Source organism: Equus przewalskii, chromosome 15, assembly GCF_037783145.1.
Source record: "Equus przewalskii isolate Varuska chromosome 15, EquPr2, whole genome shotgun sequence".
Lineage (NCBI taxonomy): Eukaryota > Metazoa > Chordata > Mammalia > Perissodactyla > Equidae > Equus > Equus przewalskii.
This window is the reverse complement of record NC_091845.1, coordinates 2,792,980-2,815,498: the sequence shown is the minus strand read 5'-3', so window position 1 is coordinate 2,815,498 and position 22,519 is coordinate 2,792,980. Positions and strand designations below refer to the sequence as shown.

Below are 22,519 nucleotides of genomic sequence, written 5' to 3'. Positions count from 1 at the left end.
ATCAGAGCGATCTGGCTCTCTCCTTCTCTCCCCACCCCCAATCCACCTGTGTGTGTGCACAGAGAGGAGAGGCCACGGAGGTCGCACGGAAAAGGCAGCAGTCTGTAAGGCAGACGAGTCCTCACCAGAAACGGAATTTGCTGGCACCTTCATTATGGACTTCTGGCCTCCAGAACTGAGAGAAAATACAAGTCTGTTGTTTAAGCCGCCCAGTCTGTGGCCTTTTGTTAGGGTACCCAGAGCACACAGTAAAACAGCTATAATGTAATTCCAATCAGAATCTCAATGAGGTTTATTTTGGGGGAGGGTGAGCAAAGAAAAAGGTGGAAGTGGAACAAAATTCTTAGTGTAAATGGAAAAAGCACCAAAATAGCCAAGAAAAAAATACCAACAGGACTAATGAGGGGAGACTTGCCTTATTAGAGGTCAGATCATATTATAAAGGCAGTCTCAAATCAAGATGGTCCAGGCAAGAAACACCCAGATGCCAGAACAGACTGGGGAGACCAGAAATAGATTCCAATTAAGTGAACATTTAATACAACAAAGGTCATGTTTCAATCCAGTGGGAAAACGCTATTTAACAGCTAGCTACTAACATTTGAAACAAGTGGCTATCCCTCTGAAAGAATTAGGTGAGTCCCTATTTCCTGCCATAAGCCGAAATACATTCCATCTGAATGAGACAACACCCACTTTAGACACAGGAAAGCTGGAAATTTAAAATGACATACCCGACTAAAAAACTATTCTTTTTCTATGGCCAAAGGATATATATAAAAACACAGCAGAGTTGGAAAAATCACTTGCAATACAGGTGAAGTTAATTTCAACTCACAAAGAGCTCATGAGAACTGACAGGTGCCCAGGCAAGTGCTATGTCCCGGCTGTCTGCAACAGAGAAAAACCAAGGACTGGCAAGAGCGTGAGTGGAGTTACAGATGATGCCTGCTGCTTGCTGGTAGGGAGGTAAGAGAAAGAAAACTCACATTGCTGGAAGGAACTAAGTAGCGCTGCCCTTGGGGAGAGTGACCTGGCACCATCTCTTAAAAATACACAAATGTTCCAATCTAACAATCTTACTCCTAAGAGGCTAGCTCGCAGAAATAAAAGCATTATAATAAGGCTGCAGGCACAGCAATGTTCAGAGAGAAAAACTCCAACAGTGATGTCAGTCAACGGGGAACTGGTGGAAAACAACTCCCTGTACATATTTAGATTCACATGCAATTACACGAACATCAGGAAAAACGCACTACATTATTAATCTAGGTATGCGGGTAGGCTAAAGGAAGAGGGGAAGGGGAGCCAAAAGGGCCTTAAGTCTGCATCCTGGTCAGTTCCTTCCCACTGTGTCAACGTTTCTCAGCAGGGACTCTCCTGGCATTTGGGGTGGACCAATTCCTCACTGATTAGGACTTACCGTTTTGTTATGGAACACTCAGTGCAGCCTCCAGTCCTTGAAACAATCCATTCCAAATTATCTCCCTGCCCACAAGTCCAGACGCCCAGTCCTGCTAAGAACTGCCGCCTTTTATAAACCCAGCTTCCTGGACTTAGGAGAGCCTGCCTTGCCCTTTACAGCCACCATGTACTCCCTCAAATGTTCTCTGCATCCTCTGACGTGCACCTACCTCTGACCTCCTCTGCCCCACTGTGTCTGACTACCACAGACATCTGACGATGCCTCATCACCTGCCTTAACTCCACCAAACCTAACACAGCTGAGAAATCAAAAGCACCTTCAACTTGCACATGCCAACAAGAAGTAATGGTTTTTTTCTGGGAATAGTTGAGTAAACAACACAAACAAGAAAGAAAATGTAGGAAAACTTTATTCAAGGAATACGATTCCCAGAGCTTCTGGTTCACCTTTCTAGCGATGAAATATAACCATTTATGAGAACAACAAAAGTAAGCCCATCCCATGCAATCTTCACAACCACCCTGCAAAGCAGGTATTCACATTTTACAGATGAAGAGACGAAGCTCAGATATGATAAAAAACTAGATCTAATGATGGGTAGCAGAGCTGACATTCGAATTCCCCTCCTTAAATAGAAGGAGCAATCTGACCAAAGGCCTCCTAGTGGCCTCATCTCCTAATAGCATGCAGGAAGAATAAGAGCATGCCCAGTCAAACAAGGCTGGCTTCAGCTAAAGTCTTCACTGTCCCTGCATCCTTTAGGATATTCACAAACAAGTGGAATATATAGAAGCTTTAAGGAGAACATGTCATTACCTTCCCAGATAAACATACAGGTTTCTTCTGGCTGCAAAGAAAAAGAGTCAGGTAGGAAAGAAGAACAAGGAAGCCAGGCAAGGGCTGGGTTGATGGTCAATCACCAGGGGGAGCCAGACAGCTGCCAGAGACCCACCTGTTTAAGTGCATTCCGTGCAATCGTCTGGAACGCCTGCTCCACGTTGATGGCCTCCTTGGCACTGGTCTCGAAGTAGGGAATGTTGTTTTTGCTGTAGCACCAGGCCTGTGCCCGCTTTGTGGCCACCTGGAAGAAGAAGCAGGGCGCATATGTACTCATAGCAGCAGCAGCTAGCACTGACTCAATCCTTCCCAGGAAGGATCGCCATCCCTAGCCTCCAGGTAGCACAGGTGAGGGAGCAGACCTGGGGGATGAGGGTGTGCAGGGAGTGAGGGAGAGACCTGCCGGCCTGTCCAAGGTCACCCCGCTGGCTACAGTAGTATAGCTAGGATTCTAACTCAAAGCACTTTCTCTGCCCACAACCCATAGCTTCTGACCCTTATCTATGCTTAAAAGCAGCTTGTGAAGGCACTAAGAAGCCAGCCCAGGAAGAAACGAATTGTCTCTTTAGGGACCTAGGAGGTCCCAGCCCAGGAAACGCCTGGCAGCTTGGTCTTAAGGTTGGCAGTCCGTTCCCAATTAATGTTAATATTATGTCACTTGTGCCACACACTCAAGTGCCACAGAATTCTGCAACTCTCACCGACATCCTCACCCCTCATATCCTAATTCCTTCCCCTACTCCTAGCCCATTTTCAGGCACAAGGACAGACTCAGTCACTTAGAAAAGGAAGAAAGAGATCAATGATCAGAAATAAACCTAACTCTAATTAAGAGTCTATATTCCCAAAAGAAATGCTAGAGCAACTTTACTCAAAGCCCAAAGCAATCTTCTGCACACATGGAGATCCAGGCAGGCTCCTGAGGTGCTGAGAGAGCACTTGAGAATGACAAAATCTAAGTCCCTCCTTTTAAATGCAAAAAGAGAACCAATGCTCAGAAAGCAAAGGCATGGTTCAAAGTCACAGCCAGCTAGGGGCAGCACGAGGATTAAAACCAGGTCTCCTGGGCCCTGGTCCTCAAAGGCAGCTGGCCCGAAGGTAGTTCAGAGTCCCCTATGTACCTTCCAGAGACGTTCCAGGCTTAGCACAGAACTCTCCCAATTCACAAGGCATCTTAGAAGCAGAAGTCTGTCACAGGAGAGGAAAATAACAATGGGCCAACCAGAAAGTCACCACCTCCCAACTCCTCCTGGGTGCCAAGACACATGGGTGCACTGTCATCTGATCCCAGAGTATTCTTGTTACATGAGTGAAAATTCAGACTCTAAGAAGTATTCCCAAATTAAGAGTGCATGAGCCAGGGTGTAAATACATGTCTGCCTTTAAATCCGAAAGAGCAAAATGCAGAATACCACATAGCCCCAAGATTCAAATCACTTCACTGGAACCAAGAGGGATGGCCAGTACAGGTAACTCCTCAAAACACAGACCTGCTACTCTGTTGGCATAATTTCCAAGGGAATACCACTACAGACTTTCACTGCCCATGTTTTGCCACAGAGGAAGCTAAGATGGCATGCCTTTACTAGGTTAGGGAGCAAGGCCCTATTCCAAGGGCTGGGCAGGTAACTGGTCAGTTGTCCCTTCCCCGTCCCCTGCATGGGGGCACACACATACAGACATACTGGGTATTGGTCCTTGAGGCACATGGCTTTTTATCAATCAAAGCTAAAAACAGCACCTGTCATCCCAAACTTAGCAGCTACTTTTAAAGGGAGGCCCCTTCTATGATTCAGCAGCCATAACCTAAACAAGGAGAGGTTCATAAGCCTCCACAATTTGTGAATCCTAGCATGTTTAGCACTTACTTGTCTGTTCTCGAGGTCAATCTTGTTTCCCAATACAACAAAGGGGAAGTTTTCAGGATCCCGGGGACTGGCCTGGATGAGAAACTCATCTCTCCAGCTATCAAGAGTTTTGAACGTGTTGGGGGCAGTCACATCAAATACCAGAACACAGCAGTCTGCACCTCTGTAGAAGGCCACACCAAGAGACTGGAACCGTTCCTGTCCTGCCGTGTCCCAGATCTACAAGAGACAAAACATTTATTCCTTGGGGACAGAGCACCAGGAGTGGGGGGATGCCAGAGGAAATGGGCTGGATTATGGGGCCACCCAGAGACAAGCGACTTCAGAGTTCAGGAAGCAGATTTCAGCACCAGAGATCCAAAACAACCCTGACCAACAGCATGTGTGAGTGTGGCTGTCTCTGAGGGGCGACACTGAGTCCGAACTCTGGGGTGCTAGAAAATTTTTTTCTCCAAATTTTATCCAAATTTTTTAATCCAAGTGGTGGTCACGTGGGTAGATATTTATGTAAAATTTGTGCTGTAAACTTGAGATTTACATACTCTGGGAACTTTCTGGGGGTGATGAAAATATACGGAGGTGATTACTCACTGAACTATACATTTCAATCTACATACTTTACTGTATATAAAGTTTAAAAAGAAATCAGTATGTTTTATATTATACCTCAATTAAAAAACAAACAAAAAACGTTGACAGAGAGAAAAGGAAAGAGAACAGACTCTAGAGTATAGATCAAAGTCAGCTTTTAATCAAAAGAACACCAGGTACCAGTGACCAGCTCAAAGAACTTCCCCTTATTCATTGCCATACTAAGCTCAAGAACAAAGATGGACTTCCTCATTACCCTACATCCCTAACAGGGCCACTTTGGGCAGCCTGGAGAGATGACCAGTGTTTTGAGGCACGGCTCCGCACCCCAGCAAGCCCACTGGTTTAAGAGAGGGCCTAGGTCAGAAGCAGCATGCAGTCACTTGCAGCTGAAACGGGTCTTCAATTGTTGAATCCACTGTCTGTCTGCAGGGAAACCACTTAGCTTCAGAACATGAGAGGCTGGACCATCCTCATAACCCAAATAAAGTCCAACTTTAAGTCCAAACTGCCAGTCAACTATCCCCAAAGCCTGGGGTATGGACCAAAACGGAATATGGACTCAGCCACTATAGTTTTATCTCCAGAACCAGATTTTGCTGGAAGGATGGCTGAGCTTCACTTCAAGGTGAAGTCCTTCTCAGGCAGTCAGTCCTTTCTCCTTGTGATCCAGAACGCTTGGGGAACACATCAACCGCACTTAGGCCATCCACAGACTGAGCTCCCGGTTCAGGTAGGAAGAGCCTCATTATACAAAAAAAGAGTATGATGCTTAGTTAGAAAAAGTAGGTATGCACAAAGGCAATCAAGGAAGACAGGGCAGTATGACGGGATTCCTATTTCTTTAATACTTCCAAGGTAAACAAAGGTCCTGATGTGTCAAACCCCACAATACCTCCCCAAGATGTTCTCCAAAAGGAGTCCTAAAACATAATATGCAAATCCACACAGTTGGCCTACTCTTGGGGACTGGCTCAAGTGACACTGTGGCAAACAGAGGCAGAGCCAGAACTGAAATATTGTCAGGAAGGCTGGAAACGGCAGCAGTAGAACTCCTTAAAGAAGCGCCAATGAAGCAGTAGGACCATACGGGTTAGACTCGGGCTCGCTGCTGGGCCAAGAACAGCCCAGGCTAACGGCACAGCGGAAGGAGGCTACTGAGGTTACCAACAGTACTGGACAGAGTGCACACCTCAATTTTTGGTGAATAGTAATTCCCAAGAACCCAAGGATTACTCTTATGAGGGCAGCTCTGAGAAGCCCACCTAAGCCTTTGCCTTCGATGTACGTGGCCCTCTGCAATCAGTACGTGATGACATGATTGACCTGACTCTCGGTCACACATCTGGCAGCAGGGAGCCCAACCTTGGCTGCCCACTCTGTTCCCAGGAAACTCCAACCAATAAACGCATTAATCATTCTAGGAAGAAATGTTCTGAGATAGGACATGTCCTAGTGACCATGGGAGGTCAGCCCTCACTGAGGAGTGGAGTTAGGGGGCTGTCATGAACGGCCGCATGTAGCATAGAAGCGCTCAGACCACTGGGTAAAGGAAGCAGCCACTCAAAACCATAAGGAAGTGATAATGGCTTAGATGTAAGGGTGAAGGGCAATAAAACAAACTCCAGGCCAACGCTTCTCCCTGCCTCTCGGCAGGGTAGGGGACTAAAGGCTGCCCTGACCCCAATACAATAAGCAAAGTACATAATGGAGACCACTGGATAGCTACTAGAGGGGCTGCTGGCAATGTTCACCTTTGTGCTTTTCCAGTTTTCCAACATCCTACACGGAATACCTATCTCCTTGAGCAGAAAAATGAGCCTTCCAAAGGGGACCAAGGTGGAGGGGGAAATCAAGAATTCACTCATACAATAAGGAAAGTAGAAACAGACAACTACTCCTATAAAGAGAAAGTAGGCGGGGCTGGCCCAGTGGCTAAGTTCACATGTTCCGCTTCTCGGCGGCCCGGGGTTCCCTGGTTTGGATCCCAGGTGCAGGCATGGCACTGCTTGGCAAAAGCCATGCTGTGGTAGGCATCCCACGTATAAAGTAGAGGAAGATGGGCATGGATGTTAGCTCAGGGTCAGTGTTCCTCAGCAAAAAGAGGAGGATTGGCAGCAGTTAGCTTAGAGCTGATCTTCCTCAAAAAAAAAAAAAAGAGAGAGAGAGAGAGAAAGTAGGAAAGAAAAATTTAAAACCAAAACTTAAATCTAGGTGTGGATAAATTTGGAAAAAATCTCCATTAGACAAGTAACATTGTTACTATGTAAACATTTGACTAAGTAAAGCAAAAGGCTTGGCATCCTCCCACACAGAGACCAGCTTCATTAGCTCATATCTTATTTTAGGTGTTCATGTTGTAGGGTTTTATGTAGCTGAAATCTTACACCAGACATCCCTCCACATGCTCTCCCATGTCACTCCTCTCTGCCACAAAACACCACAGCACTCTCTCTGGCAACAGCTCACATCATTACTGTTGCCCAATAAAGTCAGAAAGCAAATTCAGCAAACCATTTCATTCAGTTTTTTAAAAAAATTTTTTAAAATTTTTAAAAGTTTAAAAAAAAATTAAAAAAAAATATTGCTGCCAATTTCCCAAAATTATAAGTAACTCAGTAATGAACATTAACATATAGAGCCTTTTCTATATTTCAGATTGCTTCTTTAGGATAGAAATCCGAGAGTACAACTATATAAGAACTTTATTACTCTTGGGTGGAACCAATGGGTATTTGGAACTCAGACACACAAAGAAGGCAAAGTAAGGAATTAAAAAGCAAAGCTGAAAAATTTAGGGTTATTCTTAGCACATTTCCAAAATTTAATTTAACTTCAAACTTCGAAAAGCACATTCCCATGGCTGACTGTGATCTTTAAAAATTTTTAATATTTTAATTGAAATATTTTCTACATTCAAAATACACCCATATAGCTATCCTCCCACCCCAATGTGACAAATCTTAACATCAGGTTTTGGGTTTTCTTCTCTAAGGAATAAGATTTAACCCTTCCTCATAGCATTCCCTTTCCGTCCTCCCTGGAAGTAAGACTCCTGAAGATCTGTCTCACATGAACAGTAGGATCCTGTCTATCTCTTTGCAACTTGCTCTTTTTGTTTTCCAACAGTTAACATCTATATGGTGTTCCAACGTCCTAACATACCACAGTTCATTCCCTGGTGATCTGAGTTATTTGTAGTTTTTCATTACTATACATAAGGCTGCAATGCCATACTCTCAAGTTAATCCACTGAACATTTAAGGTTTCCGCTGAGAAGTGCCTGTTGACATCTTTCGCCCAGTTATCTACTAGGTTGTCTGCTGACTGGATACTACTATGCATTATCAACATTTTCTCCTGGTCTGTGGTTTGATTTTTGTTATTTGAGAATCTTATATTGAGATGTTTAATTTAATGTGGTCTACTATCAATCTTTATGATTTGTGCTTTCTCTATTTTAAATGTCTAAGGTAAAAAATTTCTCTATTTTCTTTTTGTTTCCTTAGTAAGGAAGACTGGCCCTGAGTTAACATCCATTGACTCTATTTCTTCTATGTGGGACACCACCACACCATGGCTTGATGAGCGGTGTGTATGTCCATGCCCAGGATTCAAACCTGTGAACCCTGGGCCGCTGAACCAGACTGCACAAACTTAACCACTATGCCACCGGGCCAGCCCCTCTATTTTCATTTTTCAAGTTTTCAATTTTGTATTTTTCCATTCCAGTCTTGAACCCTCTTGCTACTCTCCACCCGAATGGGAAGCCACTGGCCCAGCCCCCTTTATTGTGTAACACCTCCTTTCTCCACTCTTCTGCAAAGCCACCTCTCTACTCAGTGTCTGGGTGTGCCCTGTAGATCTTTGCCTCTGTAACAATATCACACTGTTTAAGTTACTATGGCTTCATAATAGGTTACCTTTAAATTTTTCAGGCATACTTGACGCCATCTAATGTTTAATATTAATTAATTTCCAGCTTCCTCCTGAAAAATATAAGGAATTTAAAAAGCCCACAACAGTCACTATCTTCCCCTACACGTTAAATTACATAGTTCCAAGCTGGCTTCCTTATACTAGCTTGAAAGTTACATATTTTTTTTTTTAAGATTGGCACCTGAGCTAACATCTGTTGCCAATCTTTTCTTTTTTTTCCTTCTTCTTCTCCCCAAAGCCCACCAGTACATAGCTGTATATTCTAGTTGCAGGTCCTTCCAGTTGTGCTACGTGGAACGCCACCTCAGCATGGCCTGATGAGCGGTGCTAGGTCTGTGCCCAGGATCCGAACCAGCAAAACCCTGGGCTGCTGAAGCAGAGCATGTGAACATAACATTCGGCCCCGGGTCTGGCCCCAGAAGTTACATACTCTTAATATTAGGATCATAATTCTAAAAATAGCTACAGGCATATTATTAAAATTTATCTCAGTTTATTTTCTTATCTCAGAGCTTTCCAAATAAAATCAGTTTCCTTCTGCCTGAAGAACATCCTTTAGAACTTTCACCATTAGAACTTAAGGATGTATGCTTTGACTCTTGGAGGATATTTTCAGTAGGCAGAGAATTCTTGGCTGACAGTTTCTTTCAGATTATATTCCACTGCCTATTGATTTCCACTGTTATTGTCGCGAGTCGTCAGCCTCATTGCTACTCCTTTCAAGGTCATCTTTTCCCCCAAGTTTCTTTCCCCTTTTCTTTGAAATTTCATTTCGATTCATGTAGATTTTTTTAATTGGCCTTGGAATTTGGTCTTCCTGAATCTGTGGATTGGAGCCACACCAGTTCTAGAAAATTCTCAGCAAATATTCTATCTATTCTCCCTCTTCTGAGATTGATTAAAAGTAGGCCCCACCCACTCACTGAATCCTGTTTTCACCTCTTTCATATTTCCCACTATTCTTCCTTTCAGCACTTTTCTGGTATATCCTACCTGCTGCTAAAAACATTCAATGAATTTCCAAATTTTGGTTATTGTATTTCAATTTTAGAAGTTCTATTAACCTATACTGCCTTTTTCTTCTCTGCAGATACATAAGACTGTCCTATTTCTTTAAATATAAAATACTCTGAACTACCATGGAGGTTTCCATTGGTTCTTGGACTTATTTTCCTATCTGTTTTATTTTTCACTGCAAAGCTGCTAAAAGCCTTTGAAAAATATATGAGGCTTCCTCAAGATCTAGGATGAGGATCTTTTGTCCAGAGATGATGGTTTTCCTTTATTTCCAGTCTGAAATTGGCTACAAAAGCACAAGGGCCAGCCTTTTGTTTTAACCTCTCAAGAACACCTTCTCTTTCCAGACTCCACTCAGCATCCTGTAGTTCCCCAGACAGGGTTTCCTCCAGAGGGCAGCAATTCAGGGTCCCCGCTTAATAATGCATGTGGTGCTCTATTATACGATGGCCCCCAACCCAGAAGGGGCTGGGCTCTGACTTCTGAATCAGGCCACATGGCTATCGAAACTACAGCTTCACCCTATAGTTCTGTTTCTCCTGGTACAGAAAGCAGCTTTAGTCTGGTTGGTGCACATGTAAAATCCTCAGGGGGTATTTTACCCCTAGCACCCTGAAAGTATTTCATCTCCTTCTGTCTTCTTTTGCTCCTGAGAACTCATCTGTCTGTTGTTCCTTCACAAGTAGTATCTTTTCTCTCTAGTTGCTCTTATGATTTTGCTTTTTATATTTTTAAAAGATTGGCACCTGAGCTAACATCTGTTGCCAATCTTCTTTCTTCTTCTCCCCAAAGCCCCCAGTACATAGTTGTGTATTCTAGGTGTAGGTCCTTCTGGTTGTGGCATGTGGGACGCTGCCTCAGCACGGCCTGATGAGCGGTGCCATGTCCGCGCCCAGGATCCGAACCAGCAAAACCCCGGGCCGCCAAAGTGGAGCTCGCAAACTTAACCACTCGGCCACAGAGCCAGCCCGATATTGCTTCTTGATGTCCTGCATTTTTTAGTTTTCTTTGAGGTAATCTGCTCAATTCTTACAGTTTATTCTTTTCTTCTGCTGTGTTTAATCTGTAGTTTAACTGTTCATTTAGTTTTATTTCAGTGACTATTTTTTCACTTCTTGAAGTTCTAAGTTTTCCATATCCTCATTTTTTTACAGTGTTCCTTTTCATTATGGTTTCTGTTCCTTTTTCAAAAACGTCTAGTCATTGTGAGCATCTTTTGTGGTACACTATTTCCTCCTGTGGCTATGAGATCATCTTCAGACCAGAGGTTGTTAAATGCCCCTGTAGAGTAGTCTCACCTTTGTCTTGGCCAGGAGTGACAGAGGTTTACGTCAAATTTGTCCAGACAAAGATTTCAGTACCATGCAGAGTATAAACTCAGAATCTACTCGTGAGCATAGTGGGACTGAGATTTTGCAACAAGGAGGCAAAGGGGCAAAGTCCCAAGCCTATACTTAGCTTTGCTACTCCTTGGGTTGAGGTATTTGGTCCTGTTTTCACGTCTTTCCAAAGTCCTAGACAAGTGTGTGTGTGTGTGTGTGTGTGTGCATGTGTGTCTCCAAAGGGATTCTCAGTTCTAGCTCCCCTACTTTGTGCAGTCACATCTCCTGCCTCTGATGAGTGATAAAACTCTAGTCCCTGTTATAAAATCACAAATCACCACGGTAGGAGCCCCTGAGCTTATCACTAGCTTTCAGTTCCCTCTTCTTTCCTGTAATCTGGAAACTTCCTTTTCTCTCAAGTTTGACTTATTTTGAACATCTCTATGTGTATGCGTTGGGGAGGTGGGGAAGGGAGATCCATATTAGCTCCATCCTAGACATGTGAGTCAAGGAAGTTATCAAGAGCCCTTATCCTCTGGGAGCATGTCACAGCTCGAGGTGAACACATGTAAAAATTTATACCTGTAACCTGTATCATTGAAATGTTTTAATATAAAAGGAACATTTAATATAAAAAGGAACTACTGTGGAGGTAGGAGTTGCAAAAGACAAAATTTGGGCTAAAAGTTGGAGACTTTGGGATGGGTGCAGACGTGAGAAAGGGGCCTTACTGGAAGCAGTCATGTGCAAGCACAGTTTGTAAGAGCAGCACATGATTTAGAAGGACTGGCAGGAGACAAAAAAGTGAAGAATAGGGGCTGGCCCGGTGGCACAGGAGTTAAGTTCGCACGCTCTGCTTCAGTGGCCTGGGGTTCACGGGTTCCAGTCCTGGACACAGACCTACACACTGCTCAAGCCAGGCTGTGGAGGAGTCCCACATAACAAACAGGGGAAGAGTGGCATAGATGTTAGCTCAGGGACAATCTTCTTCAACAAAAAAAGGGGAAGAATAGTCTATAGCCAGAACGTGAAGGCTTTCCAAAAGCCATATAAAGGAATCTCTATTTTATCCTAAATGTTGAAAGGGAAGCCTTTGAAAGATTAAGCTGATACCTGAAAAAAAAAACCGATTGGTTTAATAGAAACACAATGTGGGCAGCTATAGACAGGACAGATTAAAAGCAGCTAGAAAAATAAGGAAACTACTTTAAGAGCTACTGTGAGAACCTAGGGGAGAGACACAGATTTTTTTGGTTTAAAGCACGAGGTAAGGATATTAAGAAAGAGACGAGTTAGAGACAGTTTGGAGACAAGACAGAGATCTATAAGTTGCCAAATTTAGCAAAAAACAACAAAAAATAGCAAGTCCAGTTAAATTTGAACTTTAAAAAAACAATGAAAAATTTTTAGTATGTCTCATGCAATACCTGGGACATACTTGATGTCTTGTATTATCTGGCAATCTTAATTGTAGACAATTATCTACGAATATAACAGTGGGATTTGAAGACCAGGGAGGGAAAATGTCTATGCACAAAAAACAAGTCAAGACTGAATGAACTAACAAGGCTTAGTTGGCAAGTTGAGATGTGTGCTTACCTGCATTGTAACTAGTCTGTCATCCACCATCACCTCCTTTGTAAGAAAGTCTGCTCCTATTGTGGCTTTGTACTGATTACTGAATTTCTTGTTCACATACTGGTTCATGAGTGATGTCTTACCGACTCTGAAATTGCAGAAAAACCACAAGTCAACTAAGATGGGACTGAAAATTGATTCTGACACTTGCAATTCTGAAGGAACCCACCTATCTTGAAGGAAAACAAGGAACTGCCGTCACAACAGAGGGCAGTGCCAGCAAACTTCCCAGCATTACTCACTTGACGTTATACTTTCTCCTATGATAAATACAGGGCACAGATGTGAACCAGATGTTGAAAAGCTGCTTACAAGTTTTGCTACAGGCTACTTAGATGACAGAACCTAGTATTATTTTTTTTCCTTCCAAAAGGATGCCAGAAAATACTCTTCTTCTAAAAGAAGCTTCAGCAGTAAGGTCACTCTACTATTCTAAAAATATCTCTGCCACCTTGGGTGTCTTTCCATTTAGTGGCTGCTATTCAGTCCAAAAAAGTAATAGCAAGAGGAAGCCACTGGCTTCGAGGAGACATATACACCAGTCAGTCAACCTGCTGCTTCAAAGTTTAAAATCTGAAGCAGAGAAAGCACCAATATTTCCTCCAAATCAGAATCTACCTCAAGGTACGCTCCTCTAGAGCTGTTTTCCAGTAAGAAAACTCAGCAAGAGACAATTTGTGATTTTTTGGTGATGAGGTTAGTTAGAGCAGACCGAAGATAATGCAAAAACTTTCCTCATAGCCAATAATATCACCTTTCTTTCCCGCAAAGGAACACATTCACTTTTATATGCAGAGGACCTAGAAGTACAGATATAACCTAAGGTAGGGTTCTCCCACCCAAGACACCTTAATCGGAATTTCCAGGGGACAGGTTAGAAAATTTGTAATTGAACAAGAGCCTGGTGATTCTTTTCAGGCAAGTTTGGGTATCAAAGGGCTGAAAGTAGTCCATCTCAATCCTGGCAGCACACCAGAATCAGCAGGAGAGAGGGTGTGAGTGTGACAGAATAGTAGAGGGGGAGGGTAGGGGGAGGGGAGGGAGGAGAGTATTTAAGTACTGCCAATTAGGCCCTACCCTGGTCTGGGCAAACATTAACTTTTAAAAGGCTCCTCAGGTGATTAAAAGACCAGGCAGAGGAGAAAAATGACCACCTTTTTAAAGGAAGGGCAGGGAAGTTTTGAATAAGGAGGTACCTCTGCATTTATTATTATTATTTATTTATTTTTAAACATACACAGCCTCCAGTCGGTCTAAGCTTTCACAGGTCACTTCAGATGTCAAGTCTAAAATAAAAAACTTCCCACAGAATCTTAATAGCTACTAAACAGTTAGTTACTTGGTTAGTGGCAGATGTAGGATCAAAACCCAGATCTCTCCAGCTATCCCACTACTGGGTATTTATCCAGAGAACATGAAATCAACAATTCAAAGAGATTCACGCACCCCTATGTTCACTACAGCAATATTCACAACAGCCAAGACATGGAAGCAACCCAAGTGCCCAACAACCGATGAATGGATAAACAAGATGTGGTGTGTATATATATATATAATGGAATACTACAGCCATAAAAAAGACAAAATCATGCCATTTGCAACAACATGGATGGACCTTGAGGGTATTACGCTAAGTGAAATAAACTGGACAGAGAAAGACAAACACTGTATGATTTCACTCACATGTGGAAGATAAACATACAGATAAGGAGAACAGATTAGTGGTTACCAGAGGGGAAGGGAGTGGGGGGAGGGCAAAAGGGGCAAAGGGGCATAAATGTATGGCAACGGATAAAAACTACACTATTGGTGGTAAACATGATGCAGTCTATACAGAAACTGAAATATAGTGATGTACACCTAAAATTTACACAATGTTATGAGACAATACAACCTCAATAACATAATTTTAAAAAAAGAACCCAGTTCTCCAGTCCCAGGCTCCTTGGAATATAGGCCCAAATCAGGCACAGCAGTAGAAAGATACTGCAAGGTATATCCCAAACCTCATTTAATAGGCATGATGCCAATGGCAACAAATCTTCCCTAGTCTAACTAGCTTGGAGAAAAGGGATTCCATGAAATTGTCCATTATTAGTTGATTCAAACAGCCACCCTTTTCCCCAAATCATGCCAAAATTAGAGAACAGGGGTTACATAACAAGGGATCATTCAAATTTCTGCTGTACGCTGAAACAGCAGGAAGACCTATGGTCCTCATGCCACTGCTATTAGAGAAGTGGCAAATGTCAGCATGGAGGGCATGGGCACCAAGGAGGTGAAGTTCAAATCCAAGCCAATCTGTTAGCTCTAATTTATGAGAAACACTTACCCAGAATCTCCCAAGATGATAACCTTCAGTAACACTTTCTTCCTAGAGGTCATCCTTCAAACTGAAAGAAGAAAAGAGAAAGCACTGTGAGTGGGATGGGAACTACCTAGGTGAACCAGCTCCCTCGGCACAAACATCTAAGGAGACCCAGGAGCACTGTGGCCTGAGCCTTCCTGCTAGCTATTTCCCTACTACACAGGGGGCCTTGAAAGAAAGCAGTATGACTCATTAGAACTCTGGACCCAAGAGCTAGGGAAAATAGTATGGCAGGGGTATCCTGCCCCTCGGATGTTGGATCAATTTGGATTAATGCTCCAACTTAACAGCTCAGTCCTGCTTCATCCAGACCTTTGCTCAAATACCACTTCCTCAGAGAGGTGATCACTTCACCTAAAGTAGCATACCCTCTCCCTATTTGCTCTCTATCCCTTTCCTCTGCCTTCTTTTTCTTTAGAGCACTTACGACTACTTCACATTTTTATGTATTATATTCCCCACTGCATCTCCTGTGCCAAGTAGAAAATTACCAAATATTGGATTAGTACGTGAATAATACTTGACTTGACTTTGCAGCTCTTGGGACCACCTTTTTCCAGAAAACCTTCCAGGCAGCCTTCCCCACCCTTGACCAGACAATATGTGAGATGCCTAATCTTTGCTCAACTCTCTTCTACAACTTGCCATGCCGTGGCCTATTTACTTATCGAGACAGGGCTCCTGTCTTAATTACCTCTCAGTCCCCAGAGCCTGACTCAGTTGACTTTCAGAAAATGAGCAGCATTCAGAAAAGCAGGAGTCCTAAACTCCGGAGCCCGATGTTAGAGACGTATCTAAAGACTGCTGGAGGAGTGCTCCTCCTCAGACAGTTGGAATCCCCAGTGAGGAGGCATGCGTTCTCCTCTAGAATCAGGAATTCAAGACTGAATGTGAGCACCCTCAAAAATGACACCTATGCCTTCTGAGAACTCCTAGCTTTGGCCCATTATCCTCAGCGAACACTGAAACAGCCAAGGCAGGAGACTAAGAGTAACAAGTCAAGGATTGATATCCAATTCCTGCCTTCAATGGAGCTGAAGAAAATAAGTGTTTATACATAAACAAAGTAGGTAACGAAGTGGGTTCAATAAAGCTTACCAGTATTCTACAGTTTGAGTGAACAAGACAATCAAGATTGGGTCTCAGAAAAGCTATGTTTTGTTTTTGTTTTTTGCTGAGGAAGATTAGCCCTGAGCTAACATCTGTGCCAATCTTCCTTCACTTTATATGTGGGTCACCACTACAGCACAGCTGATGAGTGGTGTAGGTCTGTACCGGGGATCCAAAGCCATGAACCTGGGCCACCGAAGCAGAGCATGCCAAATTTAACCACTATGCCACGGGGCTGGCCCCTCAGAAAAGCTTTCAGTTTCTTTAGCCGCCTAGCTTCCTGAAGGCTGAGACTGACAGTACCGCCTACAGCAGGTGTGACTTACGCATGCAAATAATGATCCCAGACTATCCAGATTATTATTCTGCCTTTTCCATTTTGTTATTAGCTGTGTGACCCTGAGCAAGTCATTTAACCTCTCTGTTGGGATAGGGGTATACAGCTAATAGTTCTTATATCCTAAGTATGATGTGAGGCCTTAGTGTTAAATGCTCAGGACAGTGACTTGAACAGAGTAAGTGGTTAGTAAATGTTGGTTGCTATCTTTTGAACATGTGCCAAATAGAGAGATGAATAAATAATAGAACACAGAGTCCAAAAGGCAATCAGAGAACCAGTAAGTCACAGGGCCTAGGTGAGGTAATTAAGCTACACTTCCCTGTTTCCAGATGCTTGGCTGTCAACTGTTCTCTTTCAACAGGTGGTATTGCACGAAAGAACACAAACTGAAAGGAAATATTAGAGCTGACCCCTGCCCCGGAGGGAAGGATTGGATAATGAGCCCTGTGCTCCGCAAAGTGGCATTTTCCATGGCTTCAGAAACAGTGTGGGAACAGGAGCCAGACTAGAGGCAGTTCACCCAGGCACTTAAATCAGGCCTCATGACCTACCCCAAGGGTCAAGGTGTCTCACTGCCCAAAGTCTTGCGCCCATGGCTAGTCCATGGAGACCCCTTATCTCAGCTTGTCTATAAAACTCCTACAAATGCTAGTTAGGGGGAAGTATAAGATGAGCTGGAGTTGTGCAAAGCCCGTTTCCTTTAGTATTCCATCATATCTAGGTTTTTTCCCCCCATCAGTAGTGAGAGGTATACCCCAAATCACCAGTTATCTGTGGAGTCCCAGAGCCTCACCTTCGTCTCCAGGGACCGCCCTGACCAAGGTTTAAGAGTTCATCCCAAGGTCTGGTACTACATTTTGGGCTAGAGATCAGTTTATAACAGTTGGGACAAGTTTCAAATTCAAAGAAGGTCAAATTAAGGAAAGAGATGAAAAGAAGATGAGGAGCTCTGCAAAGAAATTCTGAAAGAATATTTAAGAAAGTCATTGATTTTGAGAATGGGAAAAGTGATTTCCATAACTTGGTTTAGGAAGTTTCATCGGTATACCAAGTATTATTTAATAATATTAGGAAAAAACAGGGGCCGGCCCTGTGGCCGAGTGGTTAAGTCCACACATTGTGATTCGGCGGGCTAGGGTTTCACCAGTTCAGATCCCGGGTGTGGACATGGCACCGCTCATCAAGCCATGCTGAGGCGATGTCCCACATAGTAGATCCAGAAGGACCCACAACTATGTACTGGGGGGCTTTGTGGAGAAGAAAAAAAAAAAACCCAAGAAATACACTTCAACCTCCCTGCTCCTGCATGACAGATTTCATGTTTGTTTCCTTTTGTTTTTGCTCACACAGGCTACAGGCATGCCCCTGTGGCCATCTGTCAGGGTGACCCTCTTGGGCACAGAACATGATGCCCGTGAGTTTGTTTCCTCATCTGCAAACTCCAGTGACAGTAATCCCAGAAACTACCTGAGGACACAGCTTGGAAGTACCCTAAGCATAGGACCTAAACAAGAAAAATGACAAGTTTTACTGAGACAAAGAAAATCTGAATAAAAGAAGAGATATTTCCAATAGGAAGCCTTACTGTAAAGATATGAATTCTTCCCTATTTAAACAACTCCAAGGATTTTTTTTGAATTTGATAAAACAATTCTTTTTTCTTAAAAGTAAATGCACAAGAGTCCCTTCGATTCCTTCCAAAACAGAGTAATGACAGGACACTTGCCTTAACAGTCTCAGAAAGTATGACATAAAAATACAGTATTAACAGTGTGGGGTAAGAGTAAGACTAAACAGAAAAAGACTCCAGAAATGAACAACTTGGACAAATACATCATTATAAAATTCAGCAGCAAAAGGATGAACAATTCATTAAGCATTGGGAGCCAGAAAAATTCAGTGAGAATTAAGATCCCTACACCTTATCTTCTAAAACAGATTCCCCAAGCAGATTTAAATGTAAGATTTAAATGCAAAAATGTCTATGCATGAAGTTGAAAGGGATATGCACAATATTTACAGGTTTTTCCTGGGTGGTGGCATTACAAATGGTTTTGTTTTCTTTATACTCACTTATTGAGACCTTTACAGGAGTACGTTATCTTTACCAAAATGGAAAAAGTGAATTCAATTTTCAAGAAAAATGTTAATCTGTTGATTTTTCAAATAAGTTTTCTGATTACAAAAATATTTCTTGTTCATCAGGAAGACAAATTACACGTGAATGCAGATTTTTCTCTTCACTTAGGGCTTGCTAAAGATTCAACGGTTGTTGCAAATGGTACACAACAGCGGATCTGAAGGAATCTCACATCTAGTTTCACCAGGACCTTGATCACTGATGGCTTTAGACTGGCAAAAGTTACGAGCTATGTTTTTGTACTTACTGTTCTTCAGGATCAAGAATGGGACACTTGTTTCTAGAAAAGAGCTAAGAAAACAAACAAAACAAAACTTCAACACAACTTTTGCCACAAGAAACTGCCCAAGCAGCAGTGGCTTTGAAATTTCCACTGGCAGTTTCTGCTTTCTGTTACCCATTTTCATCACCACCTTCACGGATTTCTGAGGACTGAAATTATTTTTTAAATCCTGCAAAGTTAGAAATGCACAAACCATTTCCTTTTACAGGAGAAACTGAAGCAGGCAGAGCAGAAAGGAAGAAAGACTTCTACAAGATCTCTAACCCCTATGTTCCTTGGAAATGAACATTTTAGGTAACATCCATTAATCCGGTTACATACGACTACCTGCTCAAACCTGTCAAGAATAAGGTACTTTCAGAACACATTTCCTTCCTTCTGCTATCAAACCAAACCCCATCCGTGTGCTCTGGAATGAGTTCCTTGGAAAAACAAGCATTTTTTGGAGCAAACACTAACAGTATTCCATATGCTGAATCGATTCTTTCCCTCAAGTGTAATATTTCTCGTGTAACAAACCAAACCTAGAATTTTCCTCCATTAGTCTGGAGTTATCGCTTTCCTCATCTCTGAAGCAGAGAAGCCAACTGGTCATAAAGGTAGACACAAGAAGGAAATCACAAGCAGGTAAAAAGTTCAGGAAAACACTGTTCGAGGATCTGGGCTGGGCAGGGTCAGTGAGGTCAGAAAGGGCCTGACAGAGAATGGTCAGGGGAGGGCAATGAGAACAAAAGGCTGCTGTGGGAAAAATGAGCGGAGCAGAATAGGGTAGGAAGTGGGGGGTCAGAGGGCCATTTCAAAGCCTGGCTCTTGGAGAAAGAACCATCCTGTAATGGTGATCAGAAACACACAATGACTATTCTCACGTAGAGGTGAGACTCTAGGCAGGTGTAGTATCAAGGAGTTGAAAGCAAAGTGTTTGCAAAGCCGTCAAGACAACAACGTAAAACGCAGGGAATGACACTGAACCAGGTGTTACCGTGTCCAATGTCACAAAGTAATTAAGCGGCAGAGCTGGAATTATCAGGTGTGTCAGCCCAGGCCCCAACACTTAACCATTACGCCATTCTGCAACACCAGCTCTCAGTGAAAAGAGGATTCTGGTTCACCAGGGCTGGGAATCAGTCCTCGATTAGGCATTTTAAAAAGTTCCCTCTGACAGGCACTCACACCAGGTTTGGAAACCACTGACTGAGGTCAATAACCACTGTTCTGATTCACATGTGTGCCTGATACAAAATAAATATCTGAACAAATCTAAAGGTTCAACAAGACTGGGACAGTGAAACCAATTGATTTTCTATAGTCTTTTAACATTCTTACTTGCTTGGTGTTTCCAAGCTGCCGACCTGTAACAGCCAGATCTTAACCACAGTTGACTTTTCTGCTACTCTGTCCCTGCTCCTCCCCCACCTTATTAAAATACTGAACTGTAGAAAATTCAGAAAGGTACAAAAGAATGAAGCAAAGAGAAAAAGACACCCACAATTCCACCTCTTAGAAATAATCACTATTAGCATCAGGGTACAGATCTTTCCAGTTTTCCTTCAAATGGTTGAGATCATACTGTCTAACTTTGCATCTGGTTTTTTCTACATTAAATATCTTCCCATGAATTAATGTTAAGGTTGCATGACATTTCAGCATATGGATAATCCCACTCCTTCCCTTGTTGTTAACCATATGGTTATTTTTAATTATAATGAGATGAACCTATGTATAAATCTGTCAGCATAATCTGATCAGACTCGCAAACGTGTTATTACTCAGCTGAATAGTACAAATATTTTAAAGGCCTTTGAAATACACAGACAAATTACTTTCTAGAACAGCTTTATGTCCACATGCACCAGTATTTCCATGTCACCATACCCCAGCTATCATTAGTACAAATCACTGTTAATCATATAAGAGGGTCAACCAGTTCCATGCGCATTACTTAGATTAGTAGAGCCAAACATTTCAACCACATCTCTCTCAGTTGTCTGATGGTCTTTGCCTATTTAACCTAGTAGAATGTGATTTATTGCACACATGGTCTAAACAGAGCATTGGGAAGGAAGACTATGGGGACAACACAGATTTCAGAAGTAGCAGGCTTTGAGCAGATTCCGAAGTACCATTACAAACCTTAACCAGCACGAAACATCTCCATCCCATGTTCTTCCAAGATTTCACGCTCTGTACCCGACCATTAGACGAGACCCAGCAGTTATCCTGCCCTCAAAACTGACGAACTTCAAGGCTGAGAGTGAGGTAGACAAGCAACATTTGCTGATAAGGTTTGGAGAAGGTTACAGGGGAGAGACTGGGAAGGCATTTGAAATCATAAAATACTACTGTGCTGGTCATCAAGCTAAACAGTAGTGTCTGTCTGTAGGCAGACTCTTTTTTTTAACTTTGCAAACTGAGGAATCAGATTAGGGCCTGAACAGTGGAACAGCACAGCCCACGAAACAGCAAGAAATAAACACCACTTACTGAAAGCACCCTGTGCCAGGCACTATAGACTTTCCTGAGGTCATTCATTTATTCCTCACAAAAAGTCCATAAGGTTGAATTTTAACGTAGCAGATGAGGAAACAGAAGCTAATAGGAAGTCACCAGGTTTCTAAAAATATTGAGATGTGAGACTGAAGCCCAAGACTGATTACAAACACCTTCACCCCAGCCACTACATTGAGTTGATCACCAAGACCAAAAAGACATTTAATGCTTCACAATAATCCAGAGGGTGAGATGGAGTGCATAGACAAAACAAGACTGGCACAAGTTGCTGAGGCTGAGGGATGGGTGCATGGGGGTTCATAAAACTGTTCTCACTACTTTTGTACATATTTGAGATTTTTCCATGATAAAAACTGTAACTGCAATTCATACTTTAACAAACTAGGAATATCTCTAAGAAAAAAATAAAGAATGTATAGTTATTGTCATTAATAAAAATACATTTGACAAACTTTCATGGCAAATGTAGCCCAGATTAAAGCTTGATAATCATCTCTGGTTATCTGTGATAATGAGCCTCTGGTTGAAGGGAAGGCAAGACCGTTTTGCCACCACAGAAATCTGAGGCTAGAAGCATCTGGCATATACCTTCTAAAAAGGAGCCCTAAATGAAAAATTACACTATAATTTTGATAAGAGTAGGTAACTTCTTTTAAGATCGGCTTAAGGGAGAAAAGATAATATGAATATGAATTTAGATTTCCATCCCAGAGGAGCTTAAGATGGAAAGACAAAGGCCAGAATAAGAGCAGAATTCCCAACAAACAGTATCACCCAGCCAATTCCAAGTACAATGGCTAAAAGGCACTGCATAGGGTTCTAGAGTAGCAGAAGACAGCCATAAAATGTTATAAGGTGAATAAAAAACAACTCTCAACAGTACCTCCAAGACAGGAGGTGCAAGGAGGGAAAGAAGTTACGACTCTGGTTGCTGAAGGTAGGTCTGCTTGATGAGCACAGGGAACACAGATGACAAGTGAAAGAAGACTAGCTACACAGAGGCCTAAGCTCAAACCGACCATTTTGATATATGAAAGCTCTCATCACCAAATGCTTCTCTTGAAAGTTCACTATGCACTCGCCTCCAGGCTAAGTGTCTTATTCGTTGTATCTCATCTAAGGAAGCTTGAAG

At 42.6% G+C, this 22,519-nt stretch overlaps 1 protein-coding gene across 2 annotated transcripts in view; it reads right to left on the bottom strand.

Annotated features, from left to right (window-relative positions):
- RAB7A (RAB7A, member RAS oncogene family) overlaps window positions 1–22,519 on the bottom strand; it is a 53,440-nt gene that overhangs the window by 3,254 nt on the left and 27,667 nt on the right. For both annotated transcript variants that reach the window (XM_070574580.1, XM_070574581.1), the window contains 4 exons: window positions 14,971–15,031; window positions 12,600–12,726; window positions 4,132–4,350; window positions 2,379–2,507 (listed from right to left, as the gene is read on the bottom strand). In XM_070574580.1, coding sequence (XP_070430681.1) covers window positions 2,379–2,507; window positions 4,132–4,350; window positions 12,600–12,726; window positions 14,971–15,023 — 528 coding nt within the window. In that variant the 5' untranslated portion in view covers window positions 15,024–15,031. The remainder of the gene's footprint in view (window positions 1–2,378; window positions 2,508–4,131; window positions 4,351–12,599; window positions 12,727–14,970; window positions 15,032–22,519) is intronic.